Raw genomic sequence first — 18672 nt, forward strand, 5'->3', positions numbered from 1 at the left:
AAAAATTGTAAGTGGAACCGCTGTTAGGCAGGGATTGTCTTGTGTTATTTCCTTCAAAACAAATATTTTATTATTATAGGAATACCTTTTCATTGACTTATTTTGATTTTGATTATAATGATTAATTACTTCCCTGAGGAAAATAGGAGTCTTTTCAAAAGTAAGAAACATCCCAAAGAGTTTTGCGTTTTTTTTTCCAGTTTCAGTGTAAGTAGCTGCATGACCCTAATTCAAGCACCTATTGATTACCATACACTTAAAGGGTGAGTTTCAATAGGTTATTTGTAAAAATGTACTTTTTTTTTAAGTTGCTTCTTGACACATGTCTCCATGAACTTAACTGACAAAAATTAAACAATTCAAAGTTCACATGATAAAGATAGTTCAATAGTATTCTAGTTCAATTGGTCATAGTCTTTGTTCCAGGAATGATTGCAATTAAGGACCATGGGTTACTATAAAATGGTTTGATTTAAAGGGGCATCCATTTTTGTTGTTAGCCTGGTAATACAAGTTATAGTTACCTGGATACCCCACTGGAAGAAATGAAAAGATTGGAAAATTACCCTGGAGTGGGGGGGATGGGGAACTGGGGATAGGGTTAGTGTCATGCACCTGAATCCCATGGACTTGGGAGGTTGGGACAGGAGGATCACGAGTTTGAGGCCAGCCTTAGCAACTCTGCAAGACCATGAGCAATTTAGTGAAATCCTATCTCAAAGTAAAAAATATAAAGGACTGGGGATACAGCTCAGGGGTAAATCACCCCTGAGTTCAATCCCCTGTACCAAAAATAATAAAAAAAAATTAGAATAGTCCAGCTTATTGTCCACCATTCAGGATGCCTGCAAACCATCTGTTAGCTGCTCTCAGAAATATCTCCTGTGTTCCTTCCTTCTGAGAAATTTCCTTCATGTATCCAGAAGCAGGATCTAGAGCAAATCTAGGATTTAGTGACTAAATCTAGGATTTAGTCACTTTTAAATGTAGCCTTTGTAGTAATAAAGTCAGGGAAAAGACAAGACAATGTTCAGTTGGTTCGGCACTGTTTGTAAACCTCAAACTTGGGCAAAGGGACCTAGAGCTTCAGGATGAGCTGTTAAGTGCTTTTGTTGGTCACAAATGTTCTCTTTACCTCCTTGGAGTGTCTTCTACCCACCTGAACCCTTGGGAGGTATGATTAGCTACAAAATCCAAGATTTCTCCCAATTTATGGATTAGCTTTAAATTCCATACCACTTGTACCCTACTTCCAAGAATACTCTTGCACCCCCAGGAACACTTTTGGGAACATTTCTTGGTGAAACTAACTTATCTTTATCCACTTTGAGGTTAGTACTAATTCCAGTTATTGAACACCGAGGCCTCTGATTGTGGGAGGTATCTTGGGAGCTTTCAGGGAAAGCTATTTTGGAAGGCAAGAAAGAGCCAGGTCACATAGCCAGGTTCTGCAACCAGACAGGAGGCTGAACACAGTAAGCAAAACTCCCTCGACTCAATAGAGGCCCTCAGAGGCTGCGAAAGAGCGCCACCTGGTGTCATTAGAGCAGAGTTCAGTTAAATTTGTTTGCCTGTAATTTTGTGCTGATCTTGAACAGGGTCCAGTAGAAAACTTACTTTATTGTGGATTCTGAATAATATGCTATAAGGATACATAACACAGTTAGTGGAAAGGAACTTTATTGGATTTAATATGTGAAATCATAAAGTGATTACTCATACCTATGTAGATAGTCCCCAGGTCATGAGGACTCTTTCCTGGAAGCACAAAATACTTTTTCATCACTCGATAGGTCTTATACATTTGATAGTAATTGGGGAAAAAAATCGGGGTATTGTATTAGTCATGTTAATAATTAAATACTTGAGGCAAGTAACTTATAAAGAAAAAAAGATGTATTTTGGCTTAGGGTTTCTATAGGATCTAGTCCAAGATTGAGTGACCCCTTTGCTTGGGGCCTCTGGTGAGGGAGGGTGGCACATCATGGTAGGAGCATGTGGTGCAGCAAGCCATTTGCCAGGAAGCAGTGAGACTGAGAGGCTGGGAACCTACAGTCTCCTTGAAGAGCAGGACCCCAGTGATCTAAAGGACATCCCTCCAGGCACCATCTCTCAAAGACTCCAGCATCTTCCACCAGCACCTCCCGGGGTGAAGCCTTTAACACAGGGGTCTTTGGGAAACATCCCTCCAAACCACCACAGGACCTATTCTGAGCAAGTGCAGGAAGTCAAGTAGCAGTGATGTTTAGAAGTTCAAGGTAGCTTTCCATTCTTCCTTTGGGGTTTCGAGGGGCTGTCACTGGGATGGTGAAGAGGCACTGACATTAGTGAAATGTTTCCTGACTTGGAGGCATTAATCTACAAACCCAGCAACTGCTCTGGTTTCTGGCCAGAGCAGGAGTATAGAAAGCCTGTTCTCCTGTATAAAACCTCATGTAACCCGGCTCCTAACCCCTGAGGCAGCCTACAGTGCAAGGGTCTAAAGCCTTACGCCACAGCATACTCCACTAGGTAGAAAAAGCCCTTCATGAACTAAAAAACTTAACTCCAGAAAAACCCATAAGCCAATCAATAAATGGGCAAAGGAACTGGACAGGCACTTTACAGAAGAAATACGAATGGTCGAAAAAATGTTCAACATCTCTAGTAATTAGAGAAATGCAAATTAAAATGACACTGAGATTCCATCTAACTCTAGTCAGAATGGCAATCATCAAGAATACAAGTAACAATAAATGTTGGCGGGGATGTAGGGAAAGGTTTATTCATACATTGCTGATAGGACTGCAAATTGGGGCAACCACTCTAGAAAGCAGTGTGGAGATTCCTCAGAAAACTTGGAATGGAACAACCATTTGACCCAGTTACCCCACTCCTCAGTATATACCCAAAGGGCTTAAAAATCAGCATCCTATAGTGACATGGCCACATCAATGTTTATAGCAGCTCAATTCACAATAGCTAAGCTATGGAACCAAACTAGGTGCCCTTCAACAGGTGAACAGATAAAGAAAATGTGGTACATATATATAGTGGAATATTATTCAGTTATAAAGAAGAAGGAAATTATGGAATTTGCCGGTAAATGGATGAAACAGGAGAATATCATGCTAAGTGCAATAAGCCAGTCCCCCCAAAAAATGTTCTCTCTGATATGCAGATGCTAACCCACAACAAGGGAGGGTGAGGAAGGGAAGAGTAGAAGTTCATTGGATTAGAGAAAGGGGAATGAAGGGAAGGGAGGGGGATCAGAATAGGAAAGACGGCAGAATGAATCAGACATAACTTACCTATGCTCATATCCTGTTCAACCACAAGAATGGGATCCTAATTAGAATTAGTTGTACTCCATGTATATATAATATGTCAAAATACACTCTATTGTCCTAAATTGTCTAAAAAGAACAAATAAAAAATAACAAGAGGCCCTTTGTGACCCACCAACGATGACAACCAGACCTTTCATGATCTAGAACCCAGAGAGTTTGAGGCTTTTGGAAATAACACCAGAGAAAGACTGCCCTTGAACTCCACCGGAAGGGACCATATCAAAAGCTATCCACAAATTATGGTCCTGTGGATTTTCCTGTGAGGAAAGGGAGGGGGATGGGACACAGGAACTAGGAGAAAGGGAGACTATTTTAGACTTTTATGATGAAACAGAAGTCTTGATCCACAATCTAGGGAAAGCTGCCCACATCTGGGATGCCTCTGCTTCTGGGGAAGCTCCTCCCTGGCTAGCTTTACAGTAAGGTCTGCACAGGTGTGCAGATCCCGGAATCTGGCCCTTCTGAGTTGAGAGGCATGGATCCAAGACTCAGGCCCTGAAGTCCTGCTGTAGAGAAGCGTTTGGTGTGGTCCTCTCCAATGGGGCCCAAGGGCAGTCTTTCTGTGGTGTCATTTCCAAGAGCCTCAATCTCTAGGTTCTAGATCATGAAAGGTCTGGTTGTCATCAGTTGGGGGGTCTCTTCTTTTCCCTGGTGGAAATATGCTTTGGCATAATGCACCAGAACCTTGACCTGTGGAGTCCTATCAGAGGCTGTGAGTGGGAGATAATGATTTCATAAGGTGTCAAAGGTTTTTGAGCGGAGGGCACCTGAAGCCTGTCAATGGGCAATACCTTTGACCAAGGGCGATCCAGTCCTCTCGGTTAACTTTGCCTGATGCCACTGTGTTTGTAATACCTTATTTAATTGCTTCACAGTTTCATACCTCTATCAGTGAGGACTTTGCCATTCGCGCCCCATAAAGGAAATACATTTCTAATAACCTTGTCACTACTATTCTAGCACCAAATGTCCTTCACAGGAAAGCTTCTATTCAGGCAGAAAGCAAGGTAACAATTGAATAAAATCCATCTGTATGTGTTCGAATGATCCAGCAGGTACCAGGTATGTGTCCTCTGAAGCTTGTTTTGTTTTTGCTTTGGGGTACTGGGAATGGAACCCACGCATGCTAGGCAAATTGTCTATACTGAGCCACATCCCCAGTCCCTTGACTTTTTTTGAGACAGGGTCTCACTAAGTCGCACAGTCTGGCCTCACACTTGCGATCCTCCTGCCTCAGCCTCCTGACTACTTGGATCACAGGTGTGCACCATCACATGTGGCTCACCTGAGGTTTTTATTGTCTTACCTGAATTATGGACTTGACATACCAAACATTGTCATACACCATTTTAATAATTCTAGAACAGTCACCACAACCATGTTTTCTCATAAATGGGGTCATTTTACCTTTCTCATGATGAATTGTTTCACAAAAAACTTTTTAATAATGGAAATTTTGAGGACTCAGGAAAGAGTAGGCAACCATGCAGCCTCTCCACTAGTTTGTGTTTAACATTGTCTGAACATCCAATTAAACACAGGTTTTTCCCTCCAACTCAGGTGTATAGCACCATTGAATAAGTAGGTTGTCATAGGCAATTTGACTTGGATGTCACTCACATTGCCTGTCTTAATCTCAGTACTGGCTGACTTAGCATGAAAATCTGCCAAATAATTTCCTCGTTATCTAATTGATTCTTGTTTTGCTTAATGTTGAGTTAGCAGTTTAATGAACCAGTTCATCCAATGGTGTGATTTTTTTTTTTTTTTTTTTTTTTTTTTGTACTGGAGTGAAGCCAGGGACGTTTAACCACTGAGCCACATCCCTAGCCCTTTTTATATTTTATTTAGAGACAGGCTCTTGCTGTTCAACTTCGAACTAAGCTGGCTTTGAACTTTCAATCCTGCTGCCTCAGCCTCCCAAACTGCTGGGATTAAGGCTTGTGCCAATGCACCCAGCCTAACGGTGTGATCTTAAAGTGATCAGAAATATATAAGTGTCAGATTCCTTGCTGTGAATCTCCTTGAAGACAAAATACTTTGGCTTTTAGTTGTGCAGAAATATATCATAGTGAACATTAACCATCTATGACAAGACCCAAAACAACTACCATTAAACATCTGATGAGAGATCATTACAATGAGAAAGACACTAATTATTCTGTTGCATATAACATTTTAAGTTAATAACGGTGGGGGCTGGGAGTGGTTCAGTGACATAGTGCTCTCCTACCTCATGTGAGGCACTGGGTTCGATCCTCAGCACCACATTAAAAAATAAATAAATATCATGCACAAGGCCCTGGGTTCAATCCCCAGCACCACAAAAAAAATAATAAAAATAAATAAAGGCATTTTTTAAAGTACTTCTCTTGTTTGTAGATGGACATATGTATATATGTATGTATGTATGTAGTGCTGAGGATCGAACCCTGTGCCTCATGCATGCTAGGCGAGCACTCTACCACTGAGCCACAACCCCAGTCCAAGCTGAAAATAAAGATATTGTGTCCATCTACAACTTAAAAAAAAAAAAAAGAATAACTATGATTATGAGCAATAGTGGTACACCAGGACAAGCAGATTTCTGTGAGTTTCATACAACTTCTGAAACAGTTATTAATTACATATCCATACAAATATAATTCAAAGAAGGTTTAGCTTTGCTTTTTTTTTTTTTTATACTGGAGATTGAACCCAGAGGCACTTAACCACTGAGCCTCATCTCCAGCCCTTTTTTATATTTTTTATTTAGAGACAGGGTCTCACTGAATTGCTGAGGCTGGCTTTGAACACAAGATCCTCCTGCCTCAGCCTCTTGAGCTGCTGAGATTACAGGCATGCACCACGGTGCCCAGTTTAGCATTGCTTATTGACAATGCTTTCTGTATAATCTAATACACCAAATAAGTCCAATTAGTTTACTATTTCTCTTATTATAGAAAGAGGGATTCTTCTGAGGTATCGCAAAAGCTCATCTAGAAAATCCTAAAGTTAATTCGAGGTCAAGAAAGAGAATTTAGAGTTTGATTTGGGGAAGTAAAAAAATAACAATGGCAGGCTAGGATTGTGCTCAGTGGCAGAGCACTTGTCTCGCATGTGTGAGGCACTGGGTTCCATCCTCAGCACCACATAAAAATAAATAAATGAAAAATAAAGGTATTGTGACAATCTACGACTAAAAAATATTTAAAAAAAAAACAAACATTGGCTTAAAACACTTGATCAAAGTAGGATCACAGGTCAGTTGTGAACAGTAGTCATTTAGACAAAGGGATAATTAAGACATCAAAGGCAAATATGGAAAGTTACATAATTGTAGAAAAGCTGTAATTCAGCTTTATAGAGGCCTCAGTTTTTGTAATTGATCAAAAACCTAATAAAGCCAGATGCACACCAGTAATCCCAACGGCTCAGGAGTCTGAGGCAGGAGGCTCACCAGTCCAAAGGCAGCCTCAGCAATGGAAGGTACTAAGGAACTCAGCGAGACCCTGTCTCTAAATAAAATACAGAGTAGGGTTGGGGATGTGGCACAGTGGTTGAGTGCTCCTGAGTTCAATCCCTGGTACCCCCCAAAACAAAACTAAACTAAACTAAAAAGGGCTGGGATGTGGCTCAGTGGTTAAGCACCCATGGGTTCAATCACTAGTACCCTCCCCTGCAAAAATCAAACTCTTCCTAATTTGTCTTATGAGGCTACCATTACCCTGACACCAAAACCAGATAAAGACATAACAAGAAAAGAGGATCACAGTCCAATATCCTCTGTGCATACAGGTGTGAGAGTCCTCAACAAAATAATACTAATAAACCAAATCCAATGGTTTATTAGAAAGAGATACACTATGAGCAAGTGAGATTTATTCAAGGAATGCAAAGGTGTTGTGCACTGTGAATGTAATATAAATAATTGAACTGTATACCTAAAATGGCTAAAATGCCAAATTTTATGTTACACATATTTGACCATCATAAAAAAAAAATTTAAGGAAGGAAGAAAGTGTATGACATCTGGCCATCAGGGGTGACAGTGGTAGGGAGAGGAGCCCTGTCAAGGGGCCTCTCTGAACTGGGCCACCTTGCCTGAGTTGAGAAATTAAACTGAGCCTAAAGCTGCCTCCCTAAGGGCCAAACTACCTTCACATGTTATTGACCAGTCTGCAACTTAACTTGAGAATAAACTCTTGAAACCAAGCCGTTGGGTCTCAAACTGATCAGGTGTGTTCAAATCGGCAAGCACTGAGTGGAGACCCATCAGGCTCTTTTCTTTCTTCCTTTCTTTCGTTTTTAGTATCGTGGGATTGTGTATGTGTGTGTATGTGTGTGTGTGTGTGTGTGTGCGTGCTGCTGGCATTGAACCCTGGGTCTTGTGCATGTGAGGCAAGCACTCTTCCAACTGAGCTATATCCCCAGCCCTTCAGCACTGGGGATTGAACCCAGGGGCACTCTACCCATGGGCTAGCTCCCCATTCCTTTTCATTCTTCATTTTGAGTCAGGTCTCCATAAGTTTCCATGTTACAGAGACTGGTCTTGAACTTGCGATCCTCCTGCCCCAGCCTCCGGAGTAGCTGTACAGTCGTGAGCTGCCATTCCCATCTCTCTAATAGGCTATTTCTGTAAGGCACTTCCTTTTTCTCCCTATAAATACTGACTTTACTGGTTCAGGGTGCTGCCTGACTCATGAATCACTTCTTTGTTCAAATAAATGCTGCTGAATTTAATTTGTTTAAAATTTCTGTTCTAACAGATTGGTATCAGAAGTGCAATCTGAAGCAGACCTCCAGCAGGGCTTGGTGGTGCATGCCTGTCATCTCAGTGGCTCTGGAGGCTGAGGCAGGAAGATCTCGAGTTCAAAGCCAGCCTCAGCAATTTAGCAAGTCCCTAAGCAACTTAGTGAGACCCTGTCTCTAAACAAAATATATTTTTAAAAGGGCTGGGGATGTGGCTCAGTGGTCAAGTAGTCCTGAGTTCAATCTCCAATACTCTCCCCCAAAACAGCAACAACAACTAAACAAAGCAAAACAACGCAGACCTCCAGAGATGCCCCAGGAGTACCAAGTGCCCAAGCAAAGTGACCCACTAGGACCCACGGTGCCCTTCAATCTGCTGCAGCAACTGAGTTCATGGGGGAGTCCTTTATTAGATTCAAGCTCTACAAATTTGTATTTTAAACTCTCTGGCTTTAAGCAAAAGAGAAATGACTCATCACAGGAAAACCTCAACACAAGTAATATCTGACTTTGCATCAGAAACAAGGGAGCCAGTGGCATATTTAAAGTACTTAAGGAAAAACCTGCCAACCAAGAATCCTTTTTTTATTTGTTCTTTTTGGTCTTTGACATATCATACATACATGGAGTATAACTTCCCATTCTTGCAGTTGTACATGATGTGGAGTTATGCTGGCTGTGTATTCACATATGAACACAGGAAAGTTACGTCCGATTCATTCTACTGTCTTTCCCATTCCCAACCCCCTCCCTTTCCCCTTCTCCCTCCATCCAATCCAGTGAACCTCCACTCTCCAGTGCACTATTGTGAGTCAGCATCTGCATATCAGAGAGAACATTTGGCCTTTGTTTTTTTGTGGGGGGGGGGGGACTGGCTTATTTCACTTAGCATGATAGTCTCCAGTTCCATCCATTTACCCACAAATGCCATAATTTCATTCTTCTTTTTGGCTGAGTAATATTCTGTTGTGTATATATACCACATTTTCTTAATCCATTCACCTGTTCAAGGGCACCTAGGTTGGTTCTATAGCTTAGCTGTTGTGAATTGAGCTGCTATAAACTTTGATGAAGTCACATCACTGTAATGTGCTGATTTTAGTCCTTTGGGTATATGCCAAAGAGTGGGGCAACTGGGTCAAATGGTGGTTCCATTCCAAGTTTTCTGAGGAATCTCCATGCTGCTTCCCGGAGTGCAAACCCAGAATCTTCTGTCCAACAAAGCTAAACTGAGTCTAAAGCTGCACTAAACAAAAATCTCATGGAACCACAGCAGTATATATGATCTGTCACTGACTGAATGATTTTTTGGTTTTAGATTCATAGCAAATTTGAAGAGGAAGTAAAAGAATTCCCAGAGCCTGGGATTCTGCACAGGCACCATCTTCCCCTGTGTCAGCTCTGGGCCCCACAAGAGCACCTGTGTTACAATCAAAACTCCCAGTGCCACGTGGTCATCACGCACAGGCCAAAGTACACACTGGGGCTCACTCTTGGTGTTGCAGGTTCTGTAGGTCTTAAAAAATGTAGAGTGGCATGTACCCACCTCTATCGTATCACACAGGACATTTTCAAATCATTCCCCCCCTCCTCTGACTCCTACCAACCACTGATCTTTTTTTTTTTTTTTTGGTAGCGGGGATTGAACTCAGGGGTGCTTAACTCCTGAGCCCTTTTTAAAATTTTATTATATTTAGAGACAGAGTCTCACTAAGTTGCTTGGGGCTTTGCTAATTTCCATCCTCCTGCCTCAGCCTCCTGAGCCACTGGGTTTACAGGCCCTTATCACTGCACCTGGCTCGGCACCCCACCCCTTTTTTTCTTTTTATTTTGAGACAGGTTCTCACCAAGTTGCTGAGGGCCCTGCTAAGTTGCTGAGGCTGGCTTTACACTTGGGATCCTCCTGTTTCAGCCTCCCAGGTCTCTGGGACTACAAAGTATTTTGCCAAATACCTTTTCTAATCTATTGACATAGTCATGCAATTCTTCCCTCTAGCCTGTGGATGAATGTGTTGAATTACATTAGTTGACTTTCAAATGTTGAACCAGCCTTGCATAGGAAGGATAAATCCCAAGAGGTGGTGGTGTATTGTTCCTTTTATGAATTGTTGGATTCAATTGCCAAATAGTTTTCTTGAGGAATTTTGCTTCTATATTTGTTTTCCTTTCTTACAACATTTTGTCTAGTTTTGATGTTGGAGTAATGCTAACTTCACAACGAGTTAGGAAATAGTTTCTCTGCCTCTGTCTTCTGGATGAGATTGTAGAGAACTTGTATAATTTCTTCCTAAAACATTTTGTAGAATTTATCTGTGGACCCATCTGGGCCTGGCCTCTTATTATTGATTCCATTTCTTTAATAGCTATAGGCCTATTCAAATACTTTCTTTTTGTTTGTGTTTTGGCAAAGTTTGTCTTTCAAAGAACTGGTCCATTTTATTTATGTTATCAAATTTGTGAGCATAGTGTTGTTCACAACATTCTTTGTTATACTTTTTTTGGTTTTGGTACCAGGGATTGAACTCAGGGGCACTCAACCACTGAGCCACATCCCCAGCCCTATTTTGTATTTTATTTAGAGACAGGGTCTCACTGAGTTGCTTAGCTCCTCGCGTTTGCTGAGGCTGGATTTGAACTCACAATCCTCCTGCCTCAGCCTCCCGAGCTGCTGGGATTACAGGTGTGTGCCACTGTACCTGGCTTTTTGCTATACTTTTAATGTCTGTGGGATCAGTGGTGATGTTCCTATTGCTTTTCTTTCTTCTTTTTTTTAAAGTGTGTGTGTGTGTGTGTGTGTGTGTGTGTGTGAGAGAGAGAGAATTTTTTAATATTTATTTTTTAGTTTTCCGCGGACACAACATCTTTGTGGTGCTGAGGATCGAAACCAGGCCACACGCATGCCAGGCGAGCGCACTACCGCTTGAGACACATCCCCAGCCCCTGCTTTTCTGACATTAGTAATTCATGCCTTTTTTTTCACAGCTGGGCTACAGACTTTTTTCTTTTTCCTGGTGCTAGGGAATGAACCCAGGAGTGTTTAACCTCTGAGTCACGTCCACAGCCTTTTTCTGTTTTATCTTGAGACAATGTCTCACTGAGTTGCTTAGGGCCTCACTAAATTGCTGAGACTGGCTTTGAACTTGCTATCCTCCTGCCTCAGTCTCCTGAGTTGATTCAGGTGTGCTCCACCACGCCTGGCTTGGGCTAGAGACTTATCAGTTATAATGACGTCTTCAAGAAGCAGCTTCAGGTTTTATGGATTTTCCCTCTTGCTTCCCTGTTTTTCATGTCATTGATTTCTGCTCTATTTTTCATTATTTGTTTTCTTCTGCTCGCTTTGGATTTAATTTGCTCTTTCTAGTTTTCTAAGGTGAAAGCTTAGACTATTGATTTTAGATCTTCCTTCTTTTCTAATAAATGCAGTCCGTGCTATGAATTTCCTTCAATCACTGAGTTCACTGTCTATGACAAATTTTGACAAGTTAGAGTCCACTCAAATAAATACGGTGCCACCTCCTGGGCTGTGAGAACACAATAACCGAGTAGCCTGACTCCCTCCCTGCTGCCCTGGGCCTTTCATCTCACTTATCCACTGACTGCAATCACTCAATATGTGGCTGTGGTCAGAATATGAAAAATAGGGCCCAAGATGGTAGATGTGTGCTTAGCATGTGTGAAGCTCCAGGTTTGATCCCCAGACGATATACAATAAAAAAAAGTTTTGATTTTGCTGTAGCTCCTTCTCGAATGCTCTTACCTAGTTTATATCGTCTCAGCCTCTGGCCTGCATGAAGCTCCTTCCCCTGCAAGTTTTGTTGTTGTTGTTGTTGTTTTGTTTTAAACACTTCGTGCAAAGTAGCTCTCCTGCCCCAGGACTCAATTTTTTGTTTGTCTGTGTAAGTTCTCGTTTCATCTCATTTCATCAGAAGGATCCATTCACAAAATACAGAATTCTAGGTTGATGGGGTTTATTTATTTATTTTTTTCTCTTTACACTTTAAATATTTCACTCTGCTCTCTTTTCACTGCTCGGGTTTCTAAGAATTCTGATTTAATTCTTCTTCTGGCTACACATGGTGTTTCCTTCCTCTGGCTTCTTTTGGGATTTTTCTCTTTAACTTTGAATTTGTGAGTGTGGATCTAAGAGGCCTAGGTGTAGATTTTGGGGATGTCTCTCTTACTTGGTGTCCTCTGAGCTTCCGGAATCCGTTGTTTGGTGTCTGATATTATATTGAGAGACTCTCATCATTGTTTCAAATATTTCTTCTGTCCTCTTCCCGCTTTCTTCTTCTGTTTTCCGAAATATATGATGCACCTTTTGTAGTTGTCCTACAGTGCTTGAGTATTTTTTCTGTTTCAGGCTTTTTTCTTTGTCTTTGAGTTTCAGAAGTTTCTTTCCTTCTTTTTCTTACAAAAACAATGTCTAGACCATGTAGAAGAGATAAAAGTTACTTCACCTCAATTTACAATGGCTCAATATTATTTTATCCCTCATGTTTAACTGCTCAGATCACTGAGAGACTATGGCAGCAAATAAATGAAAAGGTGAGTTTTGGAGGTTTCTGTTAACATATCCTCAAGTTCACTGATTCTCAGCCATGTCCGGTCTGATAAGCTCATCAAAGGCACTTTTCACTTGTTACAGTGTTTTTTAATTTATTGGGTTCCTTTTTGTTACTATAATGGAATACCTGAGGCAGGCTAACATTATAAAGAAAAGAGCTTTAGCTCACAGATTTGGAGGCAGAAAGTCCAAATAGCATGGTGCAGATTCTGGCAAGGGCAGTGGATGGCAGAGATTATATCACCAAACAGGAAGCCAGAGAGAAACTGGGGCCCCTCTAAGAGCACACCCTACAATTAACCTAAGAACCTCACTCTAGGTTCTACCTATAAAGTTTTCACTGCTTCAACAATGCCACCTGAACATCAAGCCTTCTGCACACGGACCCCTGGAGGGACAAAGTGTACAGCAGCACTTCCTTTATTCTTTCTTTGAATTTTCTCCGTTCTGTTATTATTGCCTAAGTGCCCTTTACGTTGTCTCCCTTCTCTACTAGAACCCTTAGCATATGGTTATCCCCAGTCCGAAAATTCCAGCACGCTGCTCTATCCAAGTCTGGTTCAGATACTTTATCAGTTTCTTCAAACTGTTTTTGCCTTTTATTAGGCCTTGTTATGTATTTACTTATTTATTTAGGTGCTGAGGATTGAACATAAGACCTTGTGCATACGAAGCAAGTGCTTTACCACTGACCCACGTCCCCAGCCCTGCCTTGGCATTTTTCATTTCTTTCTCCCTGAGCCCCCTCCGTCCTTTCTCATTTCTTTCTTTCTTCTTCTTCTTTTCTTTTTTAAATTTAGAGCATTATATTTCTACATAGTGTCTGGGTTCCTTTCGACACAATTATACAGACAAGGAATTCGATTCCAATTCCCATTAGCCCTCTCCTTTCCTCCCCTCCTCCCTCTGCCCTGCCCAGGATTTTTTTGTTGAAAGCTAGACATGACTGCCGAGGTTCATGGTCAGCTAGCTGTGGGTCTCCGTACCTGCCAGTCTGCCCCTCCAGTGTTGGAGAGCAGCGGCTTGCCCGTGACCTTGATTCTCTGGCAGATCTAAGAAATTGTCGATTTTCTATTGTTCAATGTTTACCTGTTTTGATGGAGTGACCCTCCCGTGCCAGACCAGAAACAAGGCGCCCCGCCGGGTTCTTCCTCCGGCTCTGTCTTCCCATCAGTATTCTTTATGTGATGTGAGTTGCCATCTTTCTGTCGTTTATTTCTTCAAGTCCTAGAGTCTCCAACACTGGGACAACATCCTGTGGTGGAAATCTCGGTCCTTGTCCTGGGTGCTGGTCCAATAATGAGAACACGATTTTGAGAAAAGGGAGAAAGAAAGTTGATTGCTTTGCTAGCAAAGGTGAACCACGGGGCACTCCTGTCCCAGAGGCTGTGAGGGGGCTTTTGTAGAGGTGACTCAAAGGTGGCATTGCACATGCTCTCTGTTGGAGTTGGGAATTCACGTGTTAATTTGGGAAATAGCCATTTCTGAGGTCTTCTGGTACCATCCCCAAAGTCTGGATTACTTCTTTCCTGCGGTGGGTGAGTCCTCAAAGGACAGATAACCCAGCCTAGGGTAGGGAAGAAAGGTAATTCCGTTTCTTCTGAGATCAGGAAGGGGGAGAGATAGGGAAAGAGGAAGAGAGAGAAACACATCATTTTAAAAATCACTTGCAGTGGCAGAGCAGCAGGGCTATGTTCAAAGCATAAAGTGGACCGTGGTTACAATCCCAGACAGTTTCTATTGCCTGAGTGAATGTGTTTTGCTGTGTATCATACTTTCCCTTTTCTTGACATGTATCCCAGATTTTTGTTTGTTTTTGTTAGAAAATAGACATTTGAGGCCTTGCATGGTGGTGCATGCCTATAATCCTAGTGACTCAGGAGGCTGAGGCAGGAGGATCACAGGACGGCAGCCTTGGCAACTTAGCAAGGCCCTGAGAAACTGATGTGACTCCATTTTTGAGAAACCAGCCTCTACCTCAGAGCAGGGCCAGTCCAAAGGGGGGCAGGGGATGACCCTTGTCCTTGGAAAACCTGTTCCTAGGCACATAAGCTACCCTGCTGAGTCATTCATCTGTACCAGATGTCCATGACTCAGCTAATGCAAGTTCCAGAAAAGACCAAAAGAATGCTTGAGGCCTGATTCGGACCATAGCGACAACCAATCAGAGTGAGACAGGGAAAATATCTGAAATGCCCGGTGACCCTCCCAGTAGTTTCGGTGATTGATAATATGATTAGGCAACCCTGCAGTTTAGCATATACACTCTCGCAACCTCTTGCGGCCTAAACCAATCATTTCAAATGTATCCACCACTTAAACTAACCAATCACCCCTTCCTGACTTGTTCCCGCCAGTGAATGTACTAATCAATGTTAAGAGTTGTTGTTTGATTTTCCCGTAGTATGAAATGATTTGCTGTGTGATGTTGTGACGCATAGAGTATCCCCCCAAAACCTATAAATCCTCACTGAACTAAGGATCAGGACTCACTCTCGGGACCGCTGCGTAGGAAATGGTTGTGAGTCCAGGCTCGAGCTTGCAATAAAGACTCTTGTGTGATTGCATCAGATTCGGCTCCTGGAGATCTATTGGGGTCCCACGAATCTGGTATGTCAGCCCTAAGCAACTTAGAGAGACTCTGTCTCAAAGTAAAAATATAAAAAGGGCTGGGAATGTTGCTCAGGGGTAAAGCCCCTCTGGGTTCAATCCCCAGTACCAAAGGAAAAAAATAGGCATTGTAGGTTATATATTGTAGCAATCTGTGCATTTCCTCTTCCTTGAGTTCATTATTATTTGTTCACCTATGTGTGGACTGTCTGACTGGATTATAACAGTCCCTTATGTGTTGTAGGCACCTACCTGAGGTGTTAAGACTCCTTGGAGGGGCCAGAGCTTTGGGTGTGCCTAGTCACTCCAAGGTCTGGGCAGGGCTCTCTCCCTGAGCACACCCAGCAATTAATCTCCACTAATTGCAAGCCAATTGTTCAACTGTCTTCAACAAGACTCAGGAATATAAATTGATTTGAGAGAGGAATCCATTAAGGTCTGGAATCCTTTGAAGACAGAGTCAGATATTCATTCTGACAGCATCTCCCCTGCCCTCCTCCCCAGCCCCGGGTCCCTGTGGCCTGGGCCAGGCTGGGTGTTTTTCAGTATTGGTAAGCATTTACAAATAAGCAGAACAATAAAGCATTTGGACTATGTAAGTGTGTGGAAGACCAGGCTGTGTGGGGCATGGGGCTGGGGTTCACAGGTGGCGGGGTGGTGTCTTCTCTACCCTGCAGGATTAACACCCCTTCAAAGATTCCAGAAGGGCCCCAGCCCCACCACCTGGCCTCCAGGCCACTGCCCTGCCCCCTGCACTGTGAACAGAGCAGGCTGGGAGATGGGGCAGAGGAGGCAGGGGAGGAGCTGGAGCCAGAGGAGGAAGTGCAGCAGGCAGGGGCAGTGGTGAGGCCACCCTGCTAGTCCCTGGTCACCACGGCAGGAAGCTGAGCAGGAGGTGGAACAGAAGGGCAGCCACCAGGCAGGGGGGCACCTGAGGAGTCATCTGGGTCCCCGAGGTCAGCCGGTCACCATAGCGGTCCAGGAGCATCAGGGCCATTCCATTGGTCCAGCCAAACCCCTCCTGGAGAGAGGCAAGGCCTGTGGGGCCAGATCTCGGGGGAGCCCAAGCCTCTGTTTTGAGGGTGTGGGATTCCCTACCCCAGGAGCTCTGTCCCGCCCATCCCCAGGGGTACCAAGGAGCACCAGTCAGGTCCTCCCTGTGGGCCCCCAGACAGGGCACACTGGGGCCCAGAGGGTCAAGTCGGTTCTTGTGGACAGTGGAGCCCAGGAGTTGTAAGGTGTTGGCCAGCTCAGCCCTGGCCTGCTCACCTGAACTTCATACTCCCCTCCTCCACCTGGCTGTCCACCATTGCTGATGTCATACTGGGGACAAGAGGGCAAGCTGTAGGTCAGGAGCTGTCCCCAAGCCACCACTCCAGCCCCAGGCAACCAGCCTTGGAGCCCTTGGGAGATGCTCTGGCCTGAAGCTCTGGCCCCTGCAGTGCCTGGCAGTGGCCACTGGGCGCCGCCACTGTCCTGGCTGCACAGTCCAGGGTCTGCCAAGCCTGACTCTTCCCCACTTCACCTGGGGAAGGAAGGTGAGGGACAAAGAACACCCCCTGCCAGCTCACCTTCTCGTACATGGCTGACTTTTGGGAGTAGACATCAAAGTTGGTTCGGATCCAATTCTGGGCCAGTTGAAAAGTCACTTCCTTGGTCCGAGGCGAAGAGGACTTGGCCAAGCCTAGACTCCACCCCAAGCAGAACCTGAATCTTCAGAGCCCCCTTCCCTGGCACAACAGAAGCCTGAATCTTACTGTCCCACAGAGGGAATGAGGCCTGGCTGGGTCCTGAGACCTCTCGGAACCAGAGGCCACCCTGCACTTTACCCAGGGCTGAGGTTTGGAGGGAGAGGAGGGCTGGTTATACTGGACAGGGGGGAGGATGTGTTAGCTGTGGGGCAGAGAGAACAGAGAAAGGACCAGGGGTCCCACATCCTTAAGTCACCTCCCCAGTCCCGGAGCAGCTGGGGTCCACCTTGGCACAGATCCCCTTCCCACCTGCCTACCTCTGATGACCAGATCCTGCAGGGGGGCCCAGGCATTGGGGAAATCCCACTGCTGGCCTGTGTTCCGGAGAGAGGTTGGAATCCCATGCTGGTAGGTCAGGACCTGGCTGTCCTAGAAGGTTCCAGACATTGCTGGGACTGTGGGTGGAGCCTGGGCAGGGAGCCAGGATGCTGGGCCCTCAGGGAGCAGAGGGGCCCTTCCTCCCCTCCTCTTCTTGGCTCACTGCTGTCCCCTGGTGGCCTGAGTGGGACCCGCAGGCAGGACAGGCACAGACAGCAGTGGGTAGGTGGCTGGCCTGCCAGGTCCCTGCTCAGTGAGTAGAGGGCAGTCCTGTCTCCAGGGGCTCAGAGCGGCCAGCTGTCCCTCACCTCCAGGTATTTCAGAGCCTTGTCCACGGTGGCAGGGTCAGAGAAGCAGCCGGCCCAGAGCGGGGCGAGGTTGGAAGGGTAAAACTCCAGGTTCTTGCCCTTCTCTGTGTCGTAGTCGAACCAGGCGCCTTTCTGCTCATCCCACAGGAGGGCATTGAGGGCGGCCAAGCGCTGGGCCCGCAAGTTTCTGTACCTTTCAGCCTGGGAGTCGTTCCCTGGTGGTGGCATTGCATTTGGACTGAACAAGCAGAGACCTGCCCTTGGGTCCTAAGGAAAGAGCTTCTGAGGTCTGAAGTGGAATATCTGCCTCTAACCCCTCGTTTCAACCAAACAGCCTCCCCAGCCTCCTCAGGCCAACCTAGACTGCGGCCACCTCCAGGCTACCGAGTGCTGCCCCCTGTGCCACGTGGCCAACTCGCTCCCCACTGGCTCTCCCCTGCCTGAGCTCCTGGGCCAGGCCTCTCCACCAGGGATGGGACTGGTGCCCTGTGTGTGGGGAACTTCCTCCCCTTTCTCTGAGGCTAAGAGAAGCCAGCAGTTTGCCCAAGTTCACCCAGGCCCTGGCCCTCCCTGGCACTGAGAGCTGCTCAGCATGTTTGTGCTGGCACAGCCCCTTCCTCCCTGACCTGAAAACACCTGCACCCTCTTCTGCTGGTTCCTCAGAATCGCTGAACCTCCCACACTAGAGCCGGCAGGAATGGCAGAGAGGACCTGATGTGCAAGCCCCGGCGGCTCCTGCCCTTGCTGTTCCCGGGACACATTCCTCCATATCTACCACACCTGGGGAAAGCGTTGGGGTTTCCTTCCCTCTTGGCCAGACACTGTGGTGGAGGCTGGCCCCTTGGATCTGGCTTGTTGGTGACAGCTGTGATGTGAGGATAAGGGGACGCGGGGGGACACAGCCTCTCAGTCACTGCCGGGTGGTCACCTGCCCAGTGCCAAGCTGGGTGGTCAGCCTTCTACTCAGAATCCAGTTGAGCCAGGTCCTCAAGGGCCAGTAGCAGGGGGTTGAGGACACCAAGGCTTGGCCTGATCAGGCCCTGACCACCTGGACGAGCAGC

General features: G+C 45.1%; 1 protein-coding gene and 1 non-coding gene across 4 annotated transcripts; both read right to left on the minus strand.

Annotated features, from left to right (window-relative positions):
• Positions 1–10911: 10911 nt before the first annotated feature.
• Positions 10912–18272, minus strand: LOC114088859 (trehalase-like). Of its 3 annotated transcripts, XM_071616763.1 has the most exons (6): positions 17612–18272; positions 17243–17354; positions 16806–16918; positions 16504–16557; positions 16166–16255; positions 14089–14191 (listed from the first exon to the last, which is right to left on the minus strand). In XM_071616763.1, the coding sequence occupies exons 1-6, from the start codon at positions 17837–17839 to the stop codon at positions 14171–14173; spliced, it is 618 nt and encodes a 205-aa protein (XP_071472864.1). In that variant the 5' UTR covers positions 17840–18272; the 3' UTR covers positions 14089–14170. The 3 variants fall into 3 exon arrangements, 1 of the variants encoding a protein (XP_071472864.1); XR_011708606.1 differs by lacking the exons at positions 14089–14191; positions 16166–16255; positions 16504–16557; positions 16806–16918; positions 17612–18272 and adding exons at positions 10912–12483; positions 13714–13912 and having other exon boundaries at positions 17243–17428; XR_011708607.1 differs by lacking the exons at positions 16166–16255; positions 16504–16557; positions 16806–16918; positions 17612–18272 and having other exon boundaries at positions 14138–14224; positions 17243–17428.
• On the minus strand, positions 12478–12605 carry LOC114089068 (small nucleolar RNA SNORA20). The gene has a single exon (XR_003582123.2). It is a non-coding gene; the product is annotated as a small nucleolar RNA SNORA20 (small nucleolar RNA).
• Positions 18273–18672: the final 400 nt, after the last annotated feature.

Source organism: Marmota flaviventris, chromosome 9, assembly GCF_047511675.1.
Source record: "Marmota flaviventris isolate mMarFla1 chromosome 9, mMarFla1.hap1, whole genome shotgun sequence".
NCBI classification, from domain to species: Eukaryota; Metazoa; Chordata; class Mammalia; order Rodentia; family Sciuridae; genus Marmota; species Marmota flaviventris.

Coding starts and splice junctions, on each gene's coding strand:
- LOC114088859 (XM_071616763.1), bottom strand. CDS start 17,839: ATGCCACCACCAGGGAACGACTCCCAGGCTGAAAGGTACAGAAACTTG. Junction 16,919..17,242: donor GCAGGATCTGGTCATCAGAG/GTAGGCAGGTGG, acceptor GGTGGAGTCTAG/GCTTGGCCAAGTCCTCTTCG. Junction 14,192..16,165: donor GGACCCAGATGACTCCTCAG/GTGCCCCCCTGC, acceptor TCCCTACCCTAG/GCTGGGTTATCTGTCCTTTG.